Source organism: Haliotis cracherodii, unplaced genomic scaffold (assembly GCF_022045235.1).
Source record: "Haliotis cracherodii isolate W230 unplaced genomic scaffold, xgHalCrac1.p SCAF_21, whole genome shotgun sequence".
NCBI classification, from domain to species: Eukaryota; Metazoa; Mollusca; class Gastropoda; order Lepetellida; family Haliotidae; genus Haliotis; species Haliotis cracherodii.
Window position 1 is genome coordinate 13,569,093 of NW_027266277.1, and position 22,583 is coordinate 13,591,675.

Sequence of the window (22,583 nt, forward strand, 5' to 3'; positions counted from 1 at the left end):
GCCCTGATTATGTTCGTTGGATTGTCAGCGCCATATCCGTGCTCGTGGGTTTCATCAAAGTGGTAAACCTCTGAGACTGCATCACTTCGGGCTTTCCGCTGACATAAAGGTTACACGCCGTGATATAACTGAAATGCTTGTCATAGCGGCGTTAAACTCAACTCACTCACTCACTCACTCACTATACACTACTGTATACGCTGATACTATGAAATAATATCTTAAAAATAAATATAGTATATTCTTCTTTGAGCTATACATTTTAAATAATACAACCGTATTTGTTAAAATGTAACTCTAATGATTAATGTATTCAGAAGGAACTCTTTAATAATATATTGACTGGTTCGTTTCTGTTTTTGCGTTGCATCACCTTTTGATATGTAAATACGTAATCCTGTTTGATGTATTTTCTAATGAACTGTCGTGTGAGGTTGTTAAGAGAAGAATGTCTTATCTAGGGGTTTTCCATATACATTAAGATTCGGATATAAAAGAAAATGCAAATCATTGCTGAAGCGTGAGAAAGAAATTCAATCTCAAAGACATTGTGGCTTGTCAATTCAATGTTCGTCATGGGTATAAACTAATATGGTTTGTTAAGAAAGCAAAATTTAAACTCATATAGAAACATATCACCAAAATGTCATAGTTGGTCTCTATAACAAGTCAAAGTGTTAAAAGGTCGTTATTTTCATGCAAAGACGGTAAAGTGATTAATATACACGCAAGGTGGACGTCAATACACGGTGTACACCGAGTGCTCCAGACAGTCGAGCGCGCTCGCCGGATCACGACATACGTACATATACTGCTTATTATCATACACGTCAAAGACCAGTGTCTCTCGGTACACCGTTGCGTGACAACCACATGAATAATAACAAAACCAACACCTCGAGATAAAACAATCGGCTTGTTTGGGCAAAGTGCAAGAAGTGCACGTAAAATTATACAGTAGCGACAAGGGGAGATAACTCTGAAACAATCCCTCGACGTCGGTGCAATCTTGCGCCAGTGCTTACTTTAAAAAAAAGAAGGAAAATCCAAGTTATTTCACCTTGTCAGTAATGTATTCTATAAACATTCAAAGATTTTTTTAAAAGGCATGTTTTACGCGTATTAACTTTTGTAATAATGAAATATAAGCTCTTTCAGTCCTTTGTTATTACAACTCTATATACGCTTTTAGATTAAAGGTGAGGTGAGGTGAAATTGGGTTTAACGTCGCGTCCAAGATTATTGCACTTATACAGCGACGTGCATGCACGTGTGTGTGTGGCTGCTTGTGCTAGTCCGGACTGATGCCGATTTATAGTGCTAGCCCACTGAGATACCATGCATGTTTAACATGAATACCCCAATCAGACACAGTATACAGAGCCGACCAGTCCTTGTTTTAGCCCCTTAATGCCGAGCGCCAGACAGGGTAACATCAAGTACCATCTTTTAACGTCTTTTGGTATGACGCGGCCGGGGATCGAATCCCGGACTTTCCGCTCTCCGGGCGGACGCTCTACCACTAGACCACGGAGGCGGTCTAGATTAAAAAGGGTCGGTGAGGTGTCGTCGTGGTTAAAGCGCTGGATCGTCACGCCTTAGACTTGTGTTCGATTCGCCACATGGATACATTTTGTGATGCCAATTCCTGGTGTCCCTACTATATTGCTGTAAGAGACGACCGATCGTAACTCGCTCTCTCTGCAGACCCAGACAGACTATAGTTTTGTGGGTTATGTCTTTGAATTAACTCCCGTCTATCCCTGTGTAGGGTCTCGGCATTGACATCATGGTGTATACCCATGGGCACGCCAGAAACCTATGATTGCGGGTTCGAATCCCGGTTCGCCCTGATTATGTTTCTGGGTTTGTCATCACCATACCCGTGCTCGTGGATTTTACCGAATTGGTAAACGTCTGAGACCTGCATCACTTCGGGCTTTCCTCCAACATAAAGCCGACACGCCGTGATATAACTGGAATACTGTTAAAAGCGGCGTTAAACCCAACTCACTCACTCACTCATGGTGTACAATTACAATTTCGTCTCAGCCCTTGTGTTAATGTAATCAGGGAGACTATAATTATAGACTACCTGGTGTAATATTATTTGTATAAATTTGGCATTGTTTCTGATATTATTTTGAGACCGTGAGAGATATATAACAGTGAATCGCAGCCTTGACTTGTTTTACTGGATCCAATTAGCACAACGAGAAAGATGTCAATTTTAGAAATTCTGCAATGCTGGTCAACGCGTCCTCTTTCCGTGTGTCACAGATTGAAGCGCCCCCATTTGATGTGTAAATGCGACTGGGGGCGGTCGCGTAGCCTAGTGGTTAAAGCGTTCGCTCGTCACGCCAAAGATCCGGGTTCGGTTCCCGACATGGGTACAATGTGTGAAGCCAATTTCTGGTTTCCCCCGCCGTGATATTGCTGGAATATTGCTAAAAGCGGCGTAAAACCTCACTCACTCACTCACTCACTAAATGCGACTGGATAATCGAGTCTAACGGAAACAATCCCACGTGAACCTGTTTAAGTAAGTAATGAGTAATACTTCAATTTCTGGACGAACCTATTGACACAAGTATAAGCCAATGCTATTCAAATACATGTATATCTAACTTTCTCAGCCAGTTGCTAAGTTATTCACAGTGTACCACTGTGACAATCACTGGACTATCTACCAGATTCTAGTGTTACCCATGGAAGGTTCTATAATACTCAGTTCGACAAATCCATCGACCTATAGCGGTCATATATTGAACAAGATTGCAGGTGCCCGCCTTAGACCGCACGTAGCCTGACGGGGTGGACCAGGTGGAGTGTCTTACGTGTTTGAATATAAGAACGAAGCGCTATTCTAACTGTAGTTTGATTATTATATTGCGCTGAAAATGAAGATGCATATGAATATAAGTTTGTTTGTTGTTTAACGCCGCACTCAGTATATTCCAGCTGTATGACGGCGGTCTGTAAATAATCGAGTCTCGACCAGACAATCCAGCGATTGATGTCATGAGCATCGATCCACGCAATAGGGATACGATGACCCCCCGATTCCGTTAGTCGCCTCTTATAAACGACAAGCATAGTCGCCTTTTACAGCAAGCATGGGTTGCTGAAGACCTATTCTATCCCGGATCTTCACGGGTGTGGATATGAATAAATATGTTCCTGTTATGACTGGACCCATGGAGATTATATCCCAATTGCGTGGACAAATGTTCATGATGTCAATCACTGGATTGTCTGGTTGTCCAGATTCGATTATATACAGACCGCCGTCATATAGCTGAAATATTGCTGAGTGCGGCGTTAAACAACAAAAACCAAACAGTTATGACTGATGTATTGTGAGTATATTGATGGTTTCACGCAGCGTTTAACATGTTTAGCCATAGTCAAGCCACGTGACGTTGAGGTACGTAGAGAAGAAGTTTCAGATACTCTATATTTGTTGGGGAAAAAGCTTTATAGCTAATATTCGGGGGTGGGGGGGGGTGGGGGGGTGGGGGGTGGGTGGAGTTTCTACTGAGACTAGATATTTGTTCAGCTACAGCTGCAAAACCAGGCCTTATTTTAGTTACAAAAATGAGCCTAAATGTGTAAATCTTTCTAAAACGCACTGCAACTTTTTTCTCTTTTTTTTTTGTGGCAGACAAACTAATTATTTTTCAACAGCCTAAAGCATAATTATTTTATTGAAGCATTTTCTGTAACATTATTTTTTTCCGATACCTCACAAATGTCAAATGATGGGATTAAAAAAAAATATTTTTCACACCTCCGTGAAGATCCGGGTAAGAATTGGTACCCAGCAACCCATGCTTGTCCTGGTGGCGACTAACATGATCGGGTGATCAGATTCGCTGACTAAGTTGATGCATGTCGTATCCCAAATGCGCAGATCGATGCTCATGTCAATCCCTGGATTGTCTGGTCCAGACTTGATTGTATACAGATCGTCGTCATATAGCTGGACTAGTGTTGAGTGCTGCGTTAAACAGGAAACAAACACCTCCACAAACACGACAGTTCTTGCACATCCGAGATCAAGCCATAATGTTGTATAACATTTAACGCTTATGGCATGCGTTAGTGATATCCGTTGCTGTTGAAACATCTTCTCATTTACCTTTGTGTTGCGTAAGCAGAAACGTCAACTTATTGTTCATCATTATATTTGTGCAATGTTATGTTTGCTTAAACTTACCTACCCTGATACATTAATTCCAAAATCAACTTTATTCACTTATCAATTTGTGAACAAAATCTCAAGTGTTCTTTCAAACTTCGATTTTACCATTTCTGGCACCGACTAGCGTCTCTGCCTACAGGTACGGCCGTGTTAGCTTTGTCAAATTCTTAAGGGGATTTTTTCCACCTCAAGACGCGCGTTGGGTATTGATGTTTATGAGCCGACACTGGTAGATATTGTTCGCGGGAGAGAAGGACAGACAGGTATAGACTTGATAAATCTCACGTATAGAACATCGCCATATTGAGACTGGTCGCAGCGCCATCTGTGTCGCAAGTATGTCCGTGTCAACATGAACGGGAATATCGACTGCACCGAGAGGGGGAGAGAAGGACGACATCGACGATAGTTGTGTCTGCAACTGGTATGGGCTAGAACGGCGTCTTGCTAGATTCCTTGCTTTTGTAGATATAGTAGTAGATTATCGCTGTGTGGCTTAGAGGAGATGTCGAGGGAGGACAGAGATCATCGCTTGGAGAAAGTTATACAGGTGGGCTTGTTCAGGTTAAATGTATATGTCTATTTATCTTCTTCAGGTGTGTGTATATATATGATCGCACGCGTGGTTTCTGTGCTATACAGGGTATTTAATAAGATAAGGTTATTGTGTTATAAATCATTTTTCAAAGACTGATAACTGATACACGTGTATACATTTGACACATAGTAACAGGATATTCGATCACTTGTTAAACATTGATACCTGATACAATGTAGCGGTTTTGAACTACGTTATTCGTAATGAATGGATATTGTTACTTATCGCATGACCTGGTTGTCATTGATATTAATTGTCATCCGCCGTTCCATTTACGTTCTCTTTTATACTCGGATACACGAGGAATTGCGAAAATTGAGAACCGGTAAAAACATCACCATGGAAACATGACGCTCTGAGTGCGAGCCTGTTATTACGGATTGTCCGAAACTGTTATCTATTTATAGAACAGGAAACTTCGAGGAAGCGTTCGGAAGTTTTGTTTGAATGTGCAAAAGTCATTGATGAAAGTTCATAGAATTAGAAATCTGTAGGATGAGTTACTTGGAAAACAGGAGGGGATCACCCCCTGTAAAGGATGACTTGAGTTTCCTTGGTAATGGAGACAGAATACGGCGAAACTTGGAGCTGACATTAGATGATTTGGTAGGGGCATGTCGACATACAGTTATCAGTTTACTGTTACATCCAACGCCATTTTCAATACGACTGCTTGCGGTTTGTTTGCATGCTTGTTGTTCAATATTTGAACTGTTCTGCTTTGCTGAAGCTAAGTGCTTTGATGTATGGCTCATTATGAACAAAATTACTTAGTGCTAAGATAATCGATTCTGAGGGAGGAAAAATATTCAGCCATAAATTAAAGTGATTTTCGACCATCAGATTTCTCTGGCCGCTTCCGCCGAAGTATATGTGGAAGATGAACATATTTTCGACGCCCTGTTGTGATGCAGAACCAAAACCACTAGCATGTAATGCCAGGAAATGTGAAACAATTTGTGTTCGGGTGGATTGATCAGCCACACATCGCTTGAGAAGAATGTGAATGGTCTCGTCACGCCCGATTAGGTTGCCATTGTTGGGCGCTGATCGTCCGCAGGGCGACTGCAACCTCTGGTTGTCACCGACACTGAAGCCATATGTTGTAACCTCACCTAAAAATGGCACTCCAAACAAAATTAACGAAATGCAGAATCCTTTCAAATGAATTGAAGACTTACGATATTTCTATTCCTTTTTATGTCCTTGGTCATCTGTCAGTATCAGAAAGCTTTGCTTCAAATAATTCAGAACCAACTTTTAAGTCTGCAAACTCAAATTTGAAGGTGTATGCCAATCTAGTAGCTGATGAGTATGTGGACTAAGATGTTGTCCCCGAATTGTTATCTATAAGGTTACTGAAATGAGTCTGTAAAGGATCCCTCTAGCTTTAAGGAAGCTTTAAGTCACTTAATTTCAGGAGATGAAAAGGGGAGGAATTTTGGCTGCTAGAGCTGAGAAGGGGTAAAAATTGGATGGGGGTGATTGTTTTAATAAGTACATGCTCTGGGGTCTGTGGTGGAGTCTTATGATTATATATTAATTATATGGAATGTTTCACACTAGTCACTTATTAAAAATTATTAGTCTTTATAGACGTGAAATTGCACTAACCAGTTTATGGAAAATAGGCATTGCTTTATTTTTTTTTGCTTGTTCATGCTTTGAGTCTTCGCAGTGAAATTTTGCCTGTTTGACTGCGGATAGAAACAATATTTGTGAACGAGGTATGAATGGATGGATTTATCAGTTTTCATTTCTGTGCAGGTCTACAATTTTTGTAATTTTACATTTTTCATGTAGTATAGATGTACTTGATCTATTGAATTAGAATAGACAAATTCTCTTGTCAATGTTAACATTTAGATGATTGTGTCACTAGTCAAGGAACTGATGTTTTTTTAATGAAAAGTGTGACACAATATTTGTGGAATTTTTTTTTAGCCAAGCCATATTAATATTTTTAATCAAGGCTTGGAGTAATGGTTAATACCTTTATACTCTTAAAATGATGAATTTGCAAGCTCAGCAAAATGCATGACTACAAGCAATTGGTTGAGAAATAATTCAAGTTAGACAATAAAATACTAGGAAAATTTTAGGTTCAGTTCTGACTATGAGATATTGAAGACTTGTTTGGGGCTTTTGTTTTGTTGAATTACAAGTTCATGTCTTTTTTAGTATGACTAAGCAGACTGTTACATTTCTTTAGCACCATACATGCCATATGGATGCAATAATTATTTAAATGAGCCAAAGTAATTGTTTGTAAATACATCATGTGTACATGATGTTAAGAAAATGCAATATTGTTCTCTAAAAGTAAATAAAAGCAACAATATTCATTCTATGATCGGAAGAAAAGAAATCTGTGCTAAAACAATCAATTGTACAACATGAGCATGTGTGTATGAATCACTATCAAATAATAAGAATACCAACTGTTCATGGAGGGGTGGCACCAGTCACACATGCAAAGGCAAGTCAATTATTCACCTGAAAAAGACATGGAAAAATGTAGTACAAGTCAAAATAGGGAATTGCATTGGATATCATTTTTGTTCACTTTGTCAAATTTGGAAATACAGCAACTTGTCTGCCATAAAACCTTTTGGAAGCTTTACTGAGGCCTTGAATTTTGTAACCTTGATCAGGGGCGGTCGGGTAGCCTAGTGGTTAAAGCGTTCGCTCGTCACGCCGAGGACACAAGTTCAATTCCCGACATGGTACAATGTGTGAAGCCCATTTCTGGTGTCCCCCGCCGTGATATTGCTGGAATATTGCTAAAAGCGGCGTAAAACCATACTTACTCAGGCAGTGTAACCCTGATCAAACAACTTTTGAACAGAGTTGCATGACAGTCTTTTAAATCTTTGTGGAAAGAGCGTACTCAAATATACCTAAAATATTGTACAAATATCTTTTCCCTAACATATTAGCATGCTGACAGTAATAAAAGGGAGATCTTTACCCTAAAGGTTTTCGTAAATAACAAATAGCCAGTAAATCAACTTACATTTATACCAGTTGTACAGCTCTGTGTGACCAAGGTCAAGGGACCTCTTGTTTAAGTGGAATGGATCACCTTAAGACTGGGCAAATGTCATGTTTTATTCATATATCCTATCTCAGTGTAGGATATATAGGTCATTGTGTTTGCTGTATTCCATATCTTGGGCTATTCTATATCCCTGAATAAATAAAGAATATACGGCTTCATATTTCCCTAGTAAGCATTGTATGGAGCTCTGTGTGTTCAGATTTTATATTTTATCCTGGATCTCAAAGACATTGATAGATCACAGTCCTATTATACTATTGTAACCTTTGATGAATTGACGAATCATGAATAATTAATATGATAATAATAACAGTTCTGTATGATCCTTATTCATCCATTTCCTGTTAATGTTGATGTCCAGAATAAGCTTCATTAGATTTCTATAGCACGATAAACACTTGCAAGCCACCCTCGATCTTTAAAAGCTTATAGAAGTTTATATGACACAGACCTAGCATGGACATGTCACATAATTATATTTCATATTATAAGAAGCCACGCTCAGTCTGTAGAAGCTAATAAAGTTTATATGACATAGATAAATTAACTGGCATATATTCCATATGGACAGTGCAGTAAATAAATGTCAGTAAATATATATGTATGAGAGATAAATGTTGATTTTCTCTTTATGAAAAGCAAAGAGGGACTTTGTCAGGAGATATGTGTTCTCTGTCAGATCAAATATTATATTTCTGTCTTCATATCAGGAACATATATTAAAATAGTGTCAGTATTTATGATAACAATATTTGAATCTTCAGAAATGCTTTGATCAACAGGTTGAAATAGAGGTCTTTAGAAACAGGCACTGCAGGATATGTGGACACTTGACGTGAAGCTGAAAAAGATTCCGCTGCCTGTTGTAGTATGTTGACAGGAAGGACAATGCCCATTGAGACGAGGGTGGCCACGATGGGGTGGTGATGTCAGAATTGAATTAAAGTTCACATTTTTTCAGCAGGGGCTGTGGAGCGTAGACTATTAGAAAGCGGTATTTTGTGGCTGTTGAAATTTAGCGAACTCTGTGAACTTTAAATAGTCAGGGAGTGTGCAGTTTTGTACCTGTGTTGGATTATGTATTGTGGTTGTGTTGTAAGAAGTAACATTACAAGAGGATTGGTATTGGTGCACTGACACTATAAATGGCTACTGTTGGAATGAGGTACTTGTTTGTATGGGGGGACCAGCTCAAAAGCTCAGTGTAGGAATAAAAAGTTCATCACTTACGTTTTGAGACATACCCCACCATTGACAAAGTAGACACAATTTCTGGATAACAACTGCTTTATTTACTGCAAAAGTATAGATCCTTATACTGTTTTCAAGCAAGCCATGTCCATGAAATTGTATCTACTTTGTCTATTGTCAACTTCTAAGTAATGCCTATCAAACAATTCATACCCACCACAATCTCATAAAAATCAGATCTTAGTTCTTGCTACCGCTAAACAAAGATCTGAGGACATCCCATTACGGGTAATGTCGGACCGACCTTGCCCGAACTTGGATCAACCAATGGCATGACTGACAAGAAGTCGACATTAGCCAATCAGAAGGCAGCTTACTCGTGCTTTACGGCACAAATTTCAAACTGGCGACTACGCTTTGAAACATATTTTGACAAACTCTCAATTAAAATTTTGAAACCTGAACAAAAGGTCATTCTGGAATGGCTAATAGAGGGTCTAGAATGTATGGATTCAGTCGTTAAACCCGTAACTTTTGTTTGGATTACCCTGTGTAAAAAGTTTTCGAGGATTCATGATTAGAAATCACATTCCAACTGTCACTTTCATGGTCTGGTAAGCGACGCTGTGATTGGTTGGATTAAAGGTCGTTCTGACGTGACCCCGAATGGGATGTCCTAAGATCTCTGTTTAGCAGTAGCGAGAACTAAGATCTGATTTTAATGAGATTGTACCCACCATTCCCTAATTATTATTTCTGAAAATGTAGGCATACTTAAAGAGATAGTTTTGGCAAGTGCATCCTCCTTCATGATTCGTAAAGTTGGCAATGGGGAAGAGTCATTTGGTTTGACAAGATAACTATTTAGTCGACAACTCGTATACTCGCCTACAGCAAAAATATCATTTGTTTTCAAAGTAGATTATGACAATTAGAGCTGTTATTAATCAAATTGTCTCCCAAAAACTGATTTTGATGGATGGAAAACTTTCAGACAAGTTATCCCCAAAAACACAAAACTTAAGAAATTAATTTCAAAAACTTTTTCTCTGGCATCAAACTTTTACTGCTAAGTGTCAGGGAGTTACTGGTACGGGAATATTGAAAATATAATGTTTTTGCACGTTGATGAGGTTTCATAATATCTCGTTTATTGACAATATCCTGAACTTGCTGACTGGGTGTTATTAACATGTTTGTTACAAAGGTTCTTTTAATATCCATTCCTTGTGAAGGTGACCTTTTATGATAAATTAAGGTAAAACAATATACATTTAAACATGTTAAAATTTATTATGCCTCAAAGCCAGATTGACCAATCAGAGAGCAGAACTACTGACCTAATATGAGACCGTATACCATAAGAATCAGCCATTTTGGATTTTACAACACTCACCTCACATATTTCACTAGAAAATTCTGGTACAGAAATTTGTTTTACGGCACTGTTTTGGGTTTCATTAATTGTGATGTGCCAAAACATTAATTTTTTATGAACCACGGTCGTGACTTTATTAATAAAAAATAGAGAGAAAAAAGCTCGCAACGGAGCTCACTGATTTACAAATAGCAAAGTCAGCAAACATAATATAGGATGACGTCACAAACAAGAAACATGACGCCGGTGACGTCACATAGCAATAGAATAGATAGCACCCTGCCGTTTGGGAAAAGCGGACTGTTTCAAGTTACAATGGCCCGCAGATTTCTGATTTCTGCGGGCAATTCTATGATAATTATATCCATTTAGCAGTAATACTTGTTTAAACGTCCACATTTAATGCATTATATATTCCATTGTTAATGTTTGTGTTTAAACTAAAGTGCTTTATCAGAAACATATGTACTGGTCCTGTCATTTAAACCGGTTGTAAGTGTCAAGTTTTTTTTTTGACATCACATGTGTAACATTGATAACAAATAGTGTACACTTTTCGGCATTATCAATATGTTATGTTGCCTTCAGTTGCCGTATATGGTGTCATATTAGGTTAGCAGAACGTCTCCCCCAATATTTCTCTGCTAACCTGATATGACAACGTATACGTCAACAACAGACACCATAACTTATAATGTGTTGATATTTAGGGTTTTACTGGAACAATATATTGAAACATGATCTCCAGGTTTCATCTCAGTATTCTTGTATTGTCTGGTCAGGTATGAATACAAAATGAAATACTGTATTCGACGTAATAAGCACCCAGGGCACTCTCAAAAATAGAAATAGGGGGTTCTTATTAGAATATTATTTTGGTGGAAAAAACAGAGTTGAAAGATAAATTTCGTGGTTTATACTGACGGCCTGAACTGTTTATATACGACAGATACATTTTTCTTGAATTTATTTGCCCATAATTAAGGGTGCATATAACACACGTGTGCATATTATACACGAATAAATAAGTCTGGTGTACATTGATCAATCGGAAGGGGTGCTAATTGGGATGATTACGCCGAATAAGGTATGTATAATGTCACAAGGGGGACGTTATACATGTTTAATAAAAATCCTGGCTAAAATAATTCATTTTTGCCCCCAAAAGTGTCTCCTTACCATGCAAAGTTAGATTAACCTCTTAATTCCCACGACTTCCTACTGATGTAAATCTCTACAGTCGCTAAGCTTTTATCACTCGTGATGGTCATATTGATTTGTCCCTTGCTATAGATTATCACCTGTGTCTTGATTTGAAACCTCACCTTGTAAGGAGAGATGGCATGAAAATTGGTGGATCACATGTGGTGTTTGAAAGGGTTAATTAAACACCCACATAAAATACAAGGCAAACAGGAGGGGTTAATTAGGCTGACAAATGTGGCAGAGTTAATTATGAAAGACTTGACAGGGGATCTGTGAGCGACTTATTAAGAGTGTCAACCGCCTGTGAAATAATACCACCTTTATCAAGATGGGCCCCGCTCCATTGTCACCTTCTGGGTCTTGTACTTCAATAAGTCACATTGTCAGACAGCTTTAGTAAGGACCACTGGAGCAGCAGTAGGGTTTAACTAAATATTGCTGTGTGGATTTCTGAACTTTAAGCGGGAATGATTTTCAGGTGGTAGCGATTATTTGCCAGCCTTGCCTATTAAAACAATAATTAGTCTGCGTTCTTGCATGAAACTCCTTCTAATAAAGCGTTCAGAGATCTCGCTTGAGTGGTAGTTAATAAATAATAATTTTGAAAAACATTGATCTGGCTATAGTTGCTGAAATAGAGTATTTTATGACTGTGAAGGTTGTTGAACAGAGAAGTGTAATTTTTTAGGGTATATTCTGACCCAATTAAGTGAATGCTGGTTCTTGTTGAAATAACCATGTAAGTTTACTTGTTGAAATAACCATGTAGGTTAGATTATATCTTTGGTTGTCATGGTTACAAATGTGACTTATTTTCGTTTGGCACATTCGACAAAAACATTGGACAACATTCTACAACCAGATGAATTTGGATGTTTTGATGGAGAGTAAGCTCAAGTAATTTGCTGTAAGAAAACAAAAAGTGGTCACTCCATTGAAGAACCATTCTAATATTTTGTTTTCTTTCTGACCTGATGGTGCCCCTGGAGATTTTGGGTTAGAATATGTCCCCAGTTACCTTAGCGACTAAATGGATCATGTGATCAAATTCAATGACTTATTCCCACGCTGAAGACCCGGATTCGATTCCCCACTTGGGTACAATGTGTGAAGCACATTTTCAGGTGTCCCCGCCGTGATATTGCTGGAATATTGCTAAAAGCGGCGTAAAACCATATTCACTCACTCACTCAATGACTTAATCATTGCTTTAATTTATGTCATCGGACTGTGATCTTCTGGACAGATTTCGGATTAGTGTAGGTCCCCATTAATCTATCATATTGTATGAGGTGACTATTAAATCTGGTGGTCAGACTCAATGTCCTAACCCACAACACACAACACCTTTATTTCAAGTTAGAGGACGCAGGCCCATAGAACATTACCGGAATACAATTACTGATAAAGGGACTTATACAATTTCATTGCATTCAATATGAATTTCGATAGCTGTACAATCGTAGGTTTGTGATTAGATGACATCAGACGAACAAAGGATTCCAGTGACGGATTTACGAAGTAATTAGGATCAATGTATCGATATCTTAAATCATTATAATAGCAGGGCATACAAGTGCAAAATGATATTCATTTTCCACTAGACTTATACTCAATGGGCTTACATTCGGTTGACATTTGTTAATTACGGTATATTTATATGAATTATGATCGTACAGGAATGAAATGAGTGATTTAATCTTGATGTTAGTGTTGTGAAATTGGTGATTTGTTTGCTGCTAGTTTCACAGATTGCACGGATTCTAAACTTCTAAACTTCTAAAACGTTAAGAACCACCTTCATAGTACTTTTCTTTTCTTTCGTATTACTATAGTCCTTAACTTTTATTGAGTAAAATATGAAACAACAGGCCTTAAAGTTTTTTATTCCTGAGGAGCAATCTGTCTCCACAATATGTTTTCTACACTAAACTGTGTGTCATCATACCTAATGCCGTAGGATGTTGTCAGTAAAATCACTGGTTTCACTATTTGCTGGCTGCTGTTATGGCTGGAACGCCTCTGTAAATCTGACTTGATGGTGATTGGGTGGTTACAGTGTATGACCTGCCAAATAAGGAGGGTTACTCAGACAATTAGCCAGTTACAGCGAGGGGCATTTCTCATAATATCAATCACTGATTTGTCTGGTCCAAGACTCGATTACTTACAGTCTGTTTAGAAAATATTGCGGAAATAATCTTGACTGGATAAAACAACATTCACTCACTTATGCGAGTACACAGAGGCTTCTCATGTGTGATGTTTATTTAGAAATATTGTTGCTATATACTAGTCATACTAGCTAGGTAGTTAGATAACTACTAACACCATCAGATGCAGTTGAATCATTCTGACCCACCAGGAGAACAGGGGCCTTATGGGTGCTAGGATTCAATTGTGCTGTGACGTCATAAAGACGTTCGACGTCGACTTACTTCAGTGAAGATCGCCACATGTGCGGACTGAACAAAAATATCTTATTTTTCTCTCGTTAGTTCGTAGTGCAATAAAACATTTTTTCAAAACCTTTCAGTATACATATCAACTTTCAATTCATCAGACATTATGTCTGAAAACTGTAATTATTGCAAAACCAGTTATAAGTCGGAAAATGAGCCCAAATGTTTGTTGTTATGTATCTCTGTAATAAATATCAATTGAAGCTTGTGAATTGTATTTTTGTGTAATGTAGTTTTAAGATATAATGAAAAGTCAAAATAGGATTCTTTCCCCACAAGTTCCTTTTTCTCTTGGTGGGTCACATACGTTGTTCAGGGATTCATCTAGGATTCGAAACTTAGTGCTCTTGGGATGCAAATTGGGGGGGGGGAAATAATTGTTGAAATTAGGATTTTTTAAGAATTCTTTTACATGTATTCTGAAATCAGATTTATTTAAACATTGCCTTGACTGCAATAATGTAAAACCTAATTAAAAGCCTCTTCCACTTGATAGTTTCATTGTTCTGTTATCAGCGAAATCAAGTCACCTTGACCAAGCCATGACATTAGTTGAATAACAATTTATTTATTCCAATTTGGGAATGTGTACTGACATTGGCAGCAGGCTTGGAGCTGAATATCGTCCTCTCAGCAGGTTCAGAGAAATCCTTGTGTGATTATCATTTTATCAGTGATGGCTGATGTGCATCTTGTATTTTTAGAAAGACCATTTATGATATTTTACCTGGGCCCCATTTCACAAAGTGATCTTAGAGCTACGATTATCGTAAGCCTATGTTAAAGTATGGGAGTTTGATTGTCTTAGTGCTAATATTGCTTTGTGCAACGGGGCCCTAGTCTGACCTGTATTAACTACCCTAAGTTTGATAAAAGTCATAAAGGGATAATTACAGAAGTTAATAGTGCTGTTTTTGTTTGAAAACAATTGTTGGTCAATTGTCCAGGGTTGTAGGAAGAGACCCAACATTCCGAATTCTTTTCTGACTGAAGATGGCGTACATGTTTTGTCTGTAAATATTTTTCTTTTGCCCTGACTTAAATAATATTTTTGTTTGAAGCCGTCCTACCTGTGTAGCCTGAGAAAGTAATTACCACAGCTAGAGTAGTTAGTGGTTAGTGTGATCTTGCTGTCTAGATTGGTGTTGTTGATACACTTAACTTGATCCCCCAAGATCGAGATGATCCTGGTTAGAATTGGTCTTCAGCAACCCATGCTTGTTGTAAGAGGAGACTAACGGACCAGGTGGTCAGGCTCGCTGACTTAGTCGATGCATATCCCCTTATCAATTGCGTAGATTGATGCTCATGATGTCAATCCTTGGGTTGTCTGGTTATTAACGGGCCACCGTCATAAAGCTGAAATATTGTTGAGTGTGGCGTTAAGCAACAAACACTGTACTTATGAATCCTGTAATATGGCAAGGTTGCACAAATGGGGAGTGGAACCCATGCTTGAAGGTTGCACACACAAGCTGTGGTTGCACACGTTTGAAGGGTTAATTCATATTTAGAGTTTGCAATCCAGGTGTTTTTGTTTCAAAAAAAATAATGAAGATAGCCTATGTGGATCTAACCAGTTCTACACATGACACTGACTATTTGTCAAATAAGACCTTGTTTCATTACTTGGTTCTCATTATTGTTTAAATAAAATTAGATAAAGTGTTCAAAATGGAATTAAAATTGCTGAAACATTTCACAAAAATTAGATGTACTGCATGTAGTGTTTCTTGTAATAAGTAAAATAGCTCCCTTCCTTTAGAAATTACTTAAGCTGTTTATCATGTTTATTGTTATTGTAAATAACCAGGGAAAGAAGTAAAAAATATTCATGCAAAAATCAACAATGTCAATAAATATGATATATCATATATAGAATTATGAACCCGTGAGAAAATATATCAGCTAGAGCGAGTTTGAATTCAGCATCGTAAGCATGGCGTATTCGTTTCAAACTCATGATGAGAATGTCAGTCAGTAAAAATATACTAACTTTTATAACCCCCTTTACACCACTATTGTATGTTAATCCAATTGAATTAAATAAACTATCATACTATGAACACATTGAATGACCATCACTTACTCACAGGCTTCTCCAGTTTATTAAACTAATCTCTCGAAAACAAAGGAATTAAGCCCCTACTCCCAACACGATCGCTAAGCACCCACAACTTGAAAATGTTTGTGTAAACAACATGACAATACCAATCGGCCCGTTATTATCAATGCTCATTTCCTTGTGTACCGTGTTGCTTTTTAAACAACAGGAAGCAATCACAGTGATCACCGTTTGTGACGTCACAGGAAACAGCTGATCACATGTTTTTGCAAATGGCGAACGGAATAACTCGCCGATACAGTTGTTTATTTGCCTCTTTCAATAAAGGTAGACACTTGTTCATTATCAATTTATGAACTTTGCAAAACGTACGTAATAGCTATTGGCGATTTCATCTGGGGATTATATATTATAGCTGTGAATTACATATATTGTTACATGTAAAAATTGTGGAGTTTACAAAGAACGATAAACTTTGAACATTCAATTGAAAACTTATTATCGGAAGTAGTAACATGTATAACATTTTTTTAATAATGACAACATTGGTGTATAATAATAACTTTATTGATAATTTATAACAATAATGGCTCTAGTCGTGGCAACTTCCAAACTTTCGGGAAGTTGTGATCTATCGGACCGTCATTCAGGCGATGTTTCTGACAGATTACGATCTGAAAAATACTATCATGAAAGTGTATCCCGTGGATAAGCCGACCCCTTTCTACAGAATCTTTTTTCTGGTCCTCAAAATTCGGCTTATACGCGGTCATATACGGTAATCAAATTGTTTAATTTTTTAAAAGATAAAATTGTCACTTTCAATCTATAATCAAGGTAGTGACTTATGAATATTCTAAAAGTACTTCTTTTATTGTTGAGTGTCGATGTTACTAGAGACTAGAGTATCGATGATACTAGAGACAACCTTATCAAATATGCCTGTCTCCTTTATCAATTATAGTACTTGGTTAATCCTGTGTCCATATTTGACGTATTTTTGTTTCATTGACAGAAATTAGAAGATTCAGTTCTCCGTGACAGCAAGGATTACACACTGAGGGGTGACGACGGGAGCTCATCAAGAAAGGTCCCAGCTCGTATCCGAGAAATAATCACCCGAAACTTGGCAACAGACAGTCTAGCGTACACAAACGTCGCCATGTCGACATCGACCCCTCAGCGGTTGCAGGAGGAGAACCAACTCCTTTCGAGCGAGCTGAACCGTTTGGAAGATCAGCTATCTGCAAGTCGGGCGGAGAGAGATGAGCTTGGCATCAAATACAACGCTCTCAGTGAACGGGTAAGAGAGATTTTAACATATGCCATCAGTAAGTTAGAGCAGAAAATGATATATTTTATTTGTTTTGCCCTTCACTCAGCAATATTGGAGCTGTATGATGTCAGCCTGCAAATAATTGAGCATGGACCATAGGGCTGGAATGAGTCCAAATTTACTACCCGGGTACCCGACACCCTATTACCGGCCCTACCCGGATACCCGCTATAGGTCTCAAGAGTTGGGTACAAAATGTCCGAATGGGAATTGTTTTCCTGCAGCCCTGGCAAAAACTATTTAGATACACGTATAAAACAATCTGATCATGTATAATCTGCAGTTGATAGACGTTTTATCCTTACTCGAACATATGAAAGTCAGAACGAATGCCTGCATAGTGAGAAAGAAATGTGAACATTAGCTATACTTGTAGTGTAACCATTGAGTTTTATTGTTAATGTCATTAAAGGGTGTGTAACGTGACTAACCACGAGTCCGGGTAGTCATATGGGTACCTGGGTCCTACTCAGGACCCACAGGACCCAAGTTCCCGAGTTACCCGTCCAAGTGGACCAGACAGTCCAGTTATCAGTGTTGTGAGAAGCGATCAACACCATCTGGGCATGAGGTCAAACCAAGACACCAAGCCTGTCCACCCCGTCCAAGTAGTCACTTATGACCAGCATAGGTTGCTGGGGCCCTATCCTAACCCAGAGACTCCTGAAAAGTAGTACATAGGGATATCTTAGGATCTACCGTATATTATTGGGTATGGTTTGTAATCACCGGTAGATTGGAGACCTTGTGTGTATAGCTGATTGCTATTTCCGGGTTCGCTGACAAGACAAAACACACGGTAATCATTATCCCTGCATATAAAACAATGCCTTGCAGAACAAGAAATACATCATGTCTTGTGATGTTTAAATGCAAATTTCACATTTTCATTGACAAAGTTTGTAAGCGTTGTTCATTCACCTTAAGGGATAGATGTAGTTTTTTTACCAACAGAAAAAGAGTTTGATGAAAGTGTAACCCCTTCCTACAGAATTTTTTTTCTGGTCCTCAAAATTCGGATTATCTACGGTCATATACGGTATATCTACCTGGGTCTACTTGCACATAGCAACCTTAGCGCTACAGCTTCTGTAACTCTGATACTCTCATAGACTTCCAACAGTTGTAGCGCTGAGATCGTAGGCCCAGAAGACATAGGAGTGATGTATTTTGAAACAGAGCTACAGGTAAGCAGTGTATTTGGGTAAAATACCCCCCAAAAATTTCAAAACACAATTATTTTAAATTAACTTGCGTACAGAAATGCATGCATTAAATGAAAAACTCAAGGTATAAAAACAGCTCGCCTAAATAACCAATTAAGCTTTTTCAGCATGCGTACAATGGAGCTAATTTCCGAAACACAATTACGAGCTTATTTACTTTCCCAGTCAAGCCTATATATTAGAACAGTTATATTCATCTAGATCATTATTTCATTTTTTTTTTAATCTTAAAATATTCACTAATTTGGGGGAAAACCCAAGAGTGATGAGCAGATGAGTAAAAAATATTGGTGACCCAATGAAAAGTCTAAAAAAAACAATCAAAATAAAAACCCTAGAGTAAAAACTCAATTGCTCAAAAAGTTATCTGGAGCTCTGTTGAAAGTTGAGGAGAAATAAGCCAAATATACAGTGACTGAATAATTCTGAATGGGTGAGTGAGTGAGTTGTAACACCAATTTGAAAAGCATTGCAGTTATATCACGTGTGTCAGTTTTAGTGGGAAGAAAACCCGAAGTGATTACGGTCTTAAATGTTCTGGTGAAATTCACGAACAAGAGTATGGTCTTGACAAACCAAAGTCTTGAATTCAAACAGTATCATGGCACATCTAAGGGACACAACTCTGCACAACAAATTAAGTAATTATCATCACTAGCACTGTAGCAGTAGCCACACCTGGATAGTTGATTGAGAGAAGTTGGCTGTCTGCGGTTTCATGCCCACTCTCCAATTAGCAAAAACACTTCTGTCATCTGTGAAGATTCCACGGGCTGATGCACCGATCCATGGACGATATTTCAGACATTTTAATAATTAATCGGCAAATTACTGATGGCCAATGACAATTTGAATCAATGCACAGCAGGGTCGGAAGGCTATATTGGTGGAATCGGAATTAGATGTTTAGCAAGATGAGGAAACAGCTGACAGGCATATTGTATACACAGTGAGAATCTAGCGATCTAATGATTTCGTTATTTGCAAAACGACAATTTGTAATGAGAATCAGTCATTATCGGCACACTTTGAAACAAATCTCAATTCATTGACGATCATAAAGAATGATTAAGATCGGACCGTAGCTATTTTAGTGGCACTCAATAAGGGGAAATAAGATTAAATATACTACTCAAAGGAAGTTAAGGTACACCCATGAAAGATTAACTATATCAATGTGAAAGAATCAGGGGGCCCTTTACTTCTTTTAAGTAGAATATTTACCAAAACCTCCCACCCTAACCAACTTACAAATACTTTGTGTCAACTTGCTGTCCATCACGATTTGCGTGAGAGTGACTGCAGAGAAAAGAATATGGATTAAAAAATGAAGGATGTGGAGTGTTAATTAATTAATTCAGAAATCAATAATCTTTCATGTGAAATGTTTAAGAAATAATTTTTTTAAGTGTTTTAAGGAATGTATTCATGTGGAAACATTTGATACATTAGAATGGGAAACAACCCCCAACCCCCAACCCCCAACCCCCCACCCCCTAAAAAACACAACCTTAAAATGACTAGGAAAGATAGTGAGTTTTGTTTAACACCTCTTTTAACAGTAGTCCACTTATATCACGATGTGTCAGCTTAATGTGGGAGGAAAGCCCGAAGTGATGCAGGTCTCAGACGTTTACCACTTAAGTGAAACCCACGAGCACGGGTATGGTGACAGAACTAGAAACATAATCGGGGCGAACCAAAATTGAACCCACAATCATAGGTTTCTGGCGTGCCCAAGGGACGCAACTCTGCACAGCGAATTATGGTGCCTTAGACGACTGTGCCCTCCACTAGGAAAGATAAGATCGCCATATTTTTTTAGATACCTGTATGAATTTGGTTGAGGAATTATTTGAAGTCATACTCATACACATGGTGAAGGCAAATGTCATCTGTACAATAATTTATAACAAAAAAAGTATAGAAAATTCTTTTTAATTGAAAAATAATGAACGCCTCTTAGGACTCCAGCTGATGTGAAATAAATGGATGAAAGTCTAATAAGTAATTTTTCATGGCCCTAAGTAGGATGGATTGGTTCACAGAGAACTGGGGTCAGGTTAGGCTTGTTTCGCACGTCACGTTTCACAGGTTTAAATTGTCCAACATGATGAATGTCTTCGGGGGAACATGAGATCATTGTTGCCACTGGTGGGGCCATAATCACCACGATGTATGGTGGAATGCTTGATAAGATTTCATGCGACTAATCTTCACATATTGATTATTGGATGACAAAAATGTAATTGACTTTGGTTTTGTTTTATTACTATTTTTTTTGTGATCAGTGCTTGTTTCAAGTTTCAACTTGTTCTTGAGGTATAACATTTTTATACTGGCGTCGTTTTCTGTGAATTGGGAACATGAAGTAGGTGGGATCCTCGAGAGACAGACGCATTAGAAGGCTGTTCAACCGTAACAGTGCAACGGCTACCTGTACAGCTGAAGCACAGACAACAGACACCCACCCATTTGATAATTGTGTCTGGCTGGGATTTTGAAAAGGGTATTCAAATACAAACAGGAAAAAATTGCTGAAATATGCTGGCTGTCCGGAAAAATTGTAATAAAAATATATTAATTGATCAGCTCCTACTGCTCCAACAATGTCAGAGAAGTGAATTTATTACATGTCTTGAAAACTGAAAACTTACTCTGCCACCAACAAAAGCATCTTCCCTCCAACCTCTCTTCCTCCTCCTCTCTCCTAGTCCTGCTCCAGCCCCTCTCTCTTGTCTTGATGTCATTGCCACTGTGATGGCATTGCTGTTGTGACAATGCTACTAATATGATGTCATTGCTGTTAAAAGCCAATGCAACAGTTATCATAATTGATGTCACTACTTTAATGTCGTTGCTACTTTGATGTCATTGCTACTGTGACATGATACCTGCTGGGCTTCCATTACCAATGCGATGCCTCTGCTACTATGAAGTGTTAGCTACTGGGATGTCATTGTTCTATGATGTCATTGCTACTGTGTTGTCCTTAGCTATTGTGATGTCATTGCTACAACCATGTCATAGCTACTGTGATGTCATAGCTACTATGATGTCATTGCTATTTTGTTATAGCTACTGTGATGTCATTGCTACGACCATGTCATAGCTATCACAATGCCATTGATACTGTATATAATAATGAAATCTCCTTACCTCATTCAGACGCGGACATTGTTTGTCCGAAACGGAGCCCTAGATTATGTAAGTTGAATTATAGACAACACTATATACCATGTACACAGCTCAACTATAGACAACACTATAATTATAACATATACAGTAGACTAGCAGAAACAGCACTAATACAGGTGAACTGCCACAGTCTGTTAGAACTAGATAGAACTGCTTTATCATGTTCATATAATCTTCTTTATGAATGAAAAAATATTAGAATTAGTACAAGAGAATAAATGCACAATGGTAAAAAAATAATTGGGTGAAGTTCTTTGCTATATGTATTAAAAAACTTATTTTTGTTTCTTTTGGTAAGTATACAAAAATAATTAGCTCAAATACTTTGGAAAGGACGGGTGTCTCTTGTGTGTGTACCAATCTAAATTAGTGATAGGGATTGGCCTGACTTTTTTATTGCAATTTGTTGCAATAATGATTCATGTATTGATACGTATCACAATATATTACATGCATTCTTTCATCTGTAATATTGTTATGAACATGAATATAAATGGACCAACACGTAGGACGTTTTTGACAAGATCATGGTCTTCTACTACTTTATTGGATGTTGCCATGGTCACAAAGCATGTGTAATAGACATTATATACAGGAAGCTGGTCGCAAATAACTTCTTTGATAAGCATTTAGAAGTTAGAGTACTAAGTAAGGATAA

General features: G+C 38.0%; 1 protein-coding gene across 5 annotated transcripts in view; it reads left to right on the forward strand.

Annotated features, from left to right (window-relative positions):
- The window catches only part of LOC139470836 (rootletin-like), a 119,538-nt gene that overhangs the window by 49,934 nt on the left and 47,021 nt on the right, over positions 1–22,583 (forward strand). The window contains exons 1-3 of one of the 5 annotated variants that reach the window (XM_071253153.1): positions 4,527–4,628; positions 17,181–17,468; positions 21,896–21,934. In XM_071253153.1, coding sequence (XP_071109254.1) covers positions 17,328–17,468; positions 21,896–21,934 — 180 coding nt within the window. In that variant the 5' untranslated portion in view covers positions 4,527–4,628; positions 17,181–17,327. The other 4 variants (XM_071253152.1, XM_071253150.1, XM_071253149.1 and 1 more) reach the window with 4 other exon arrangements.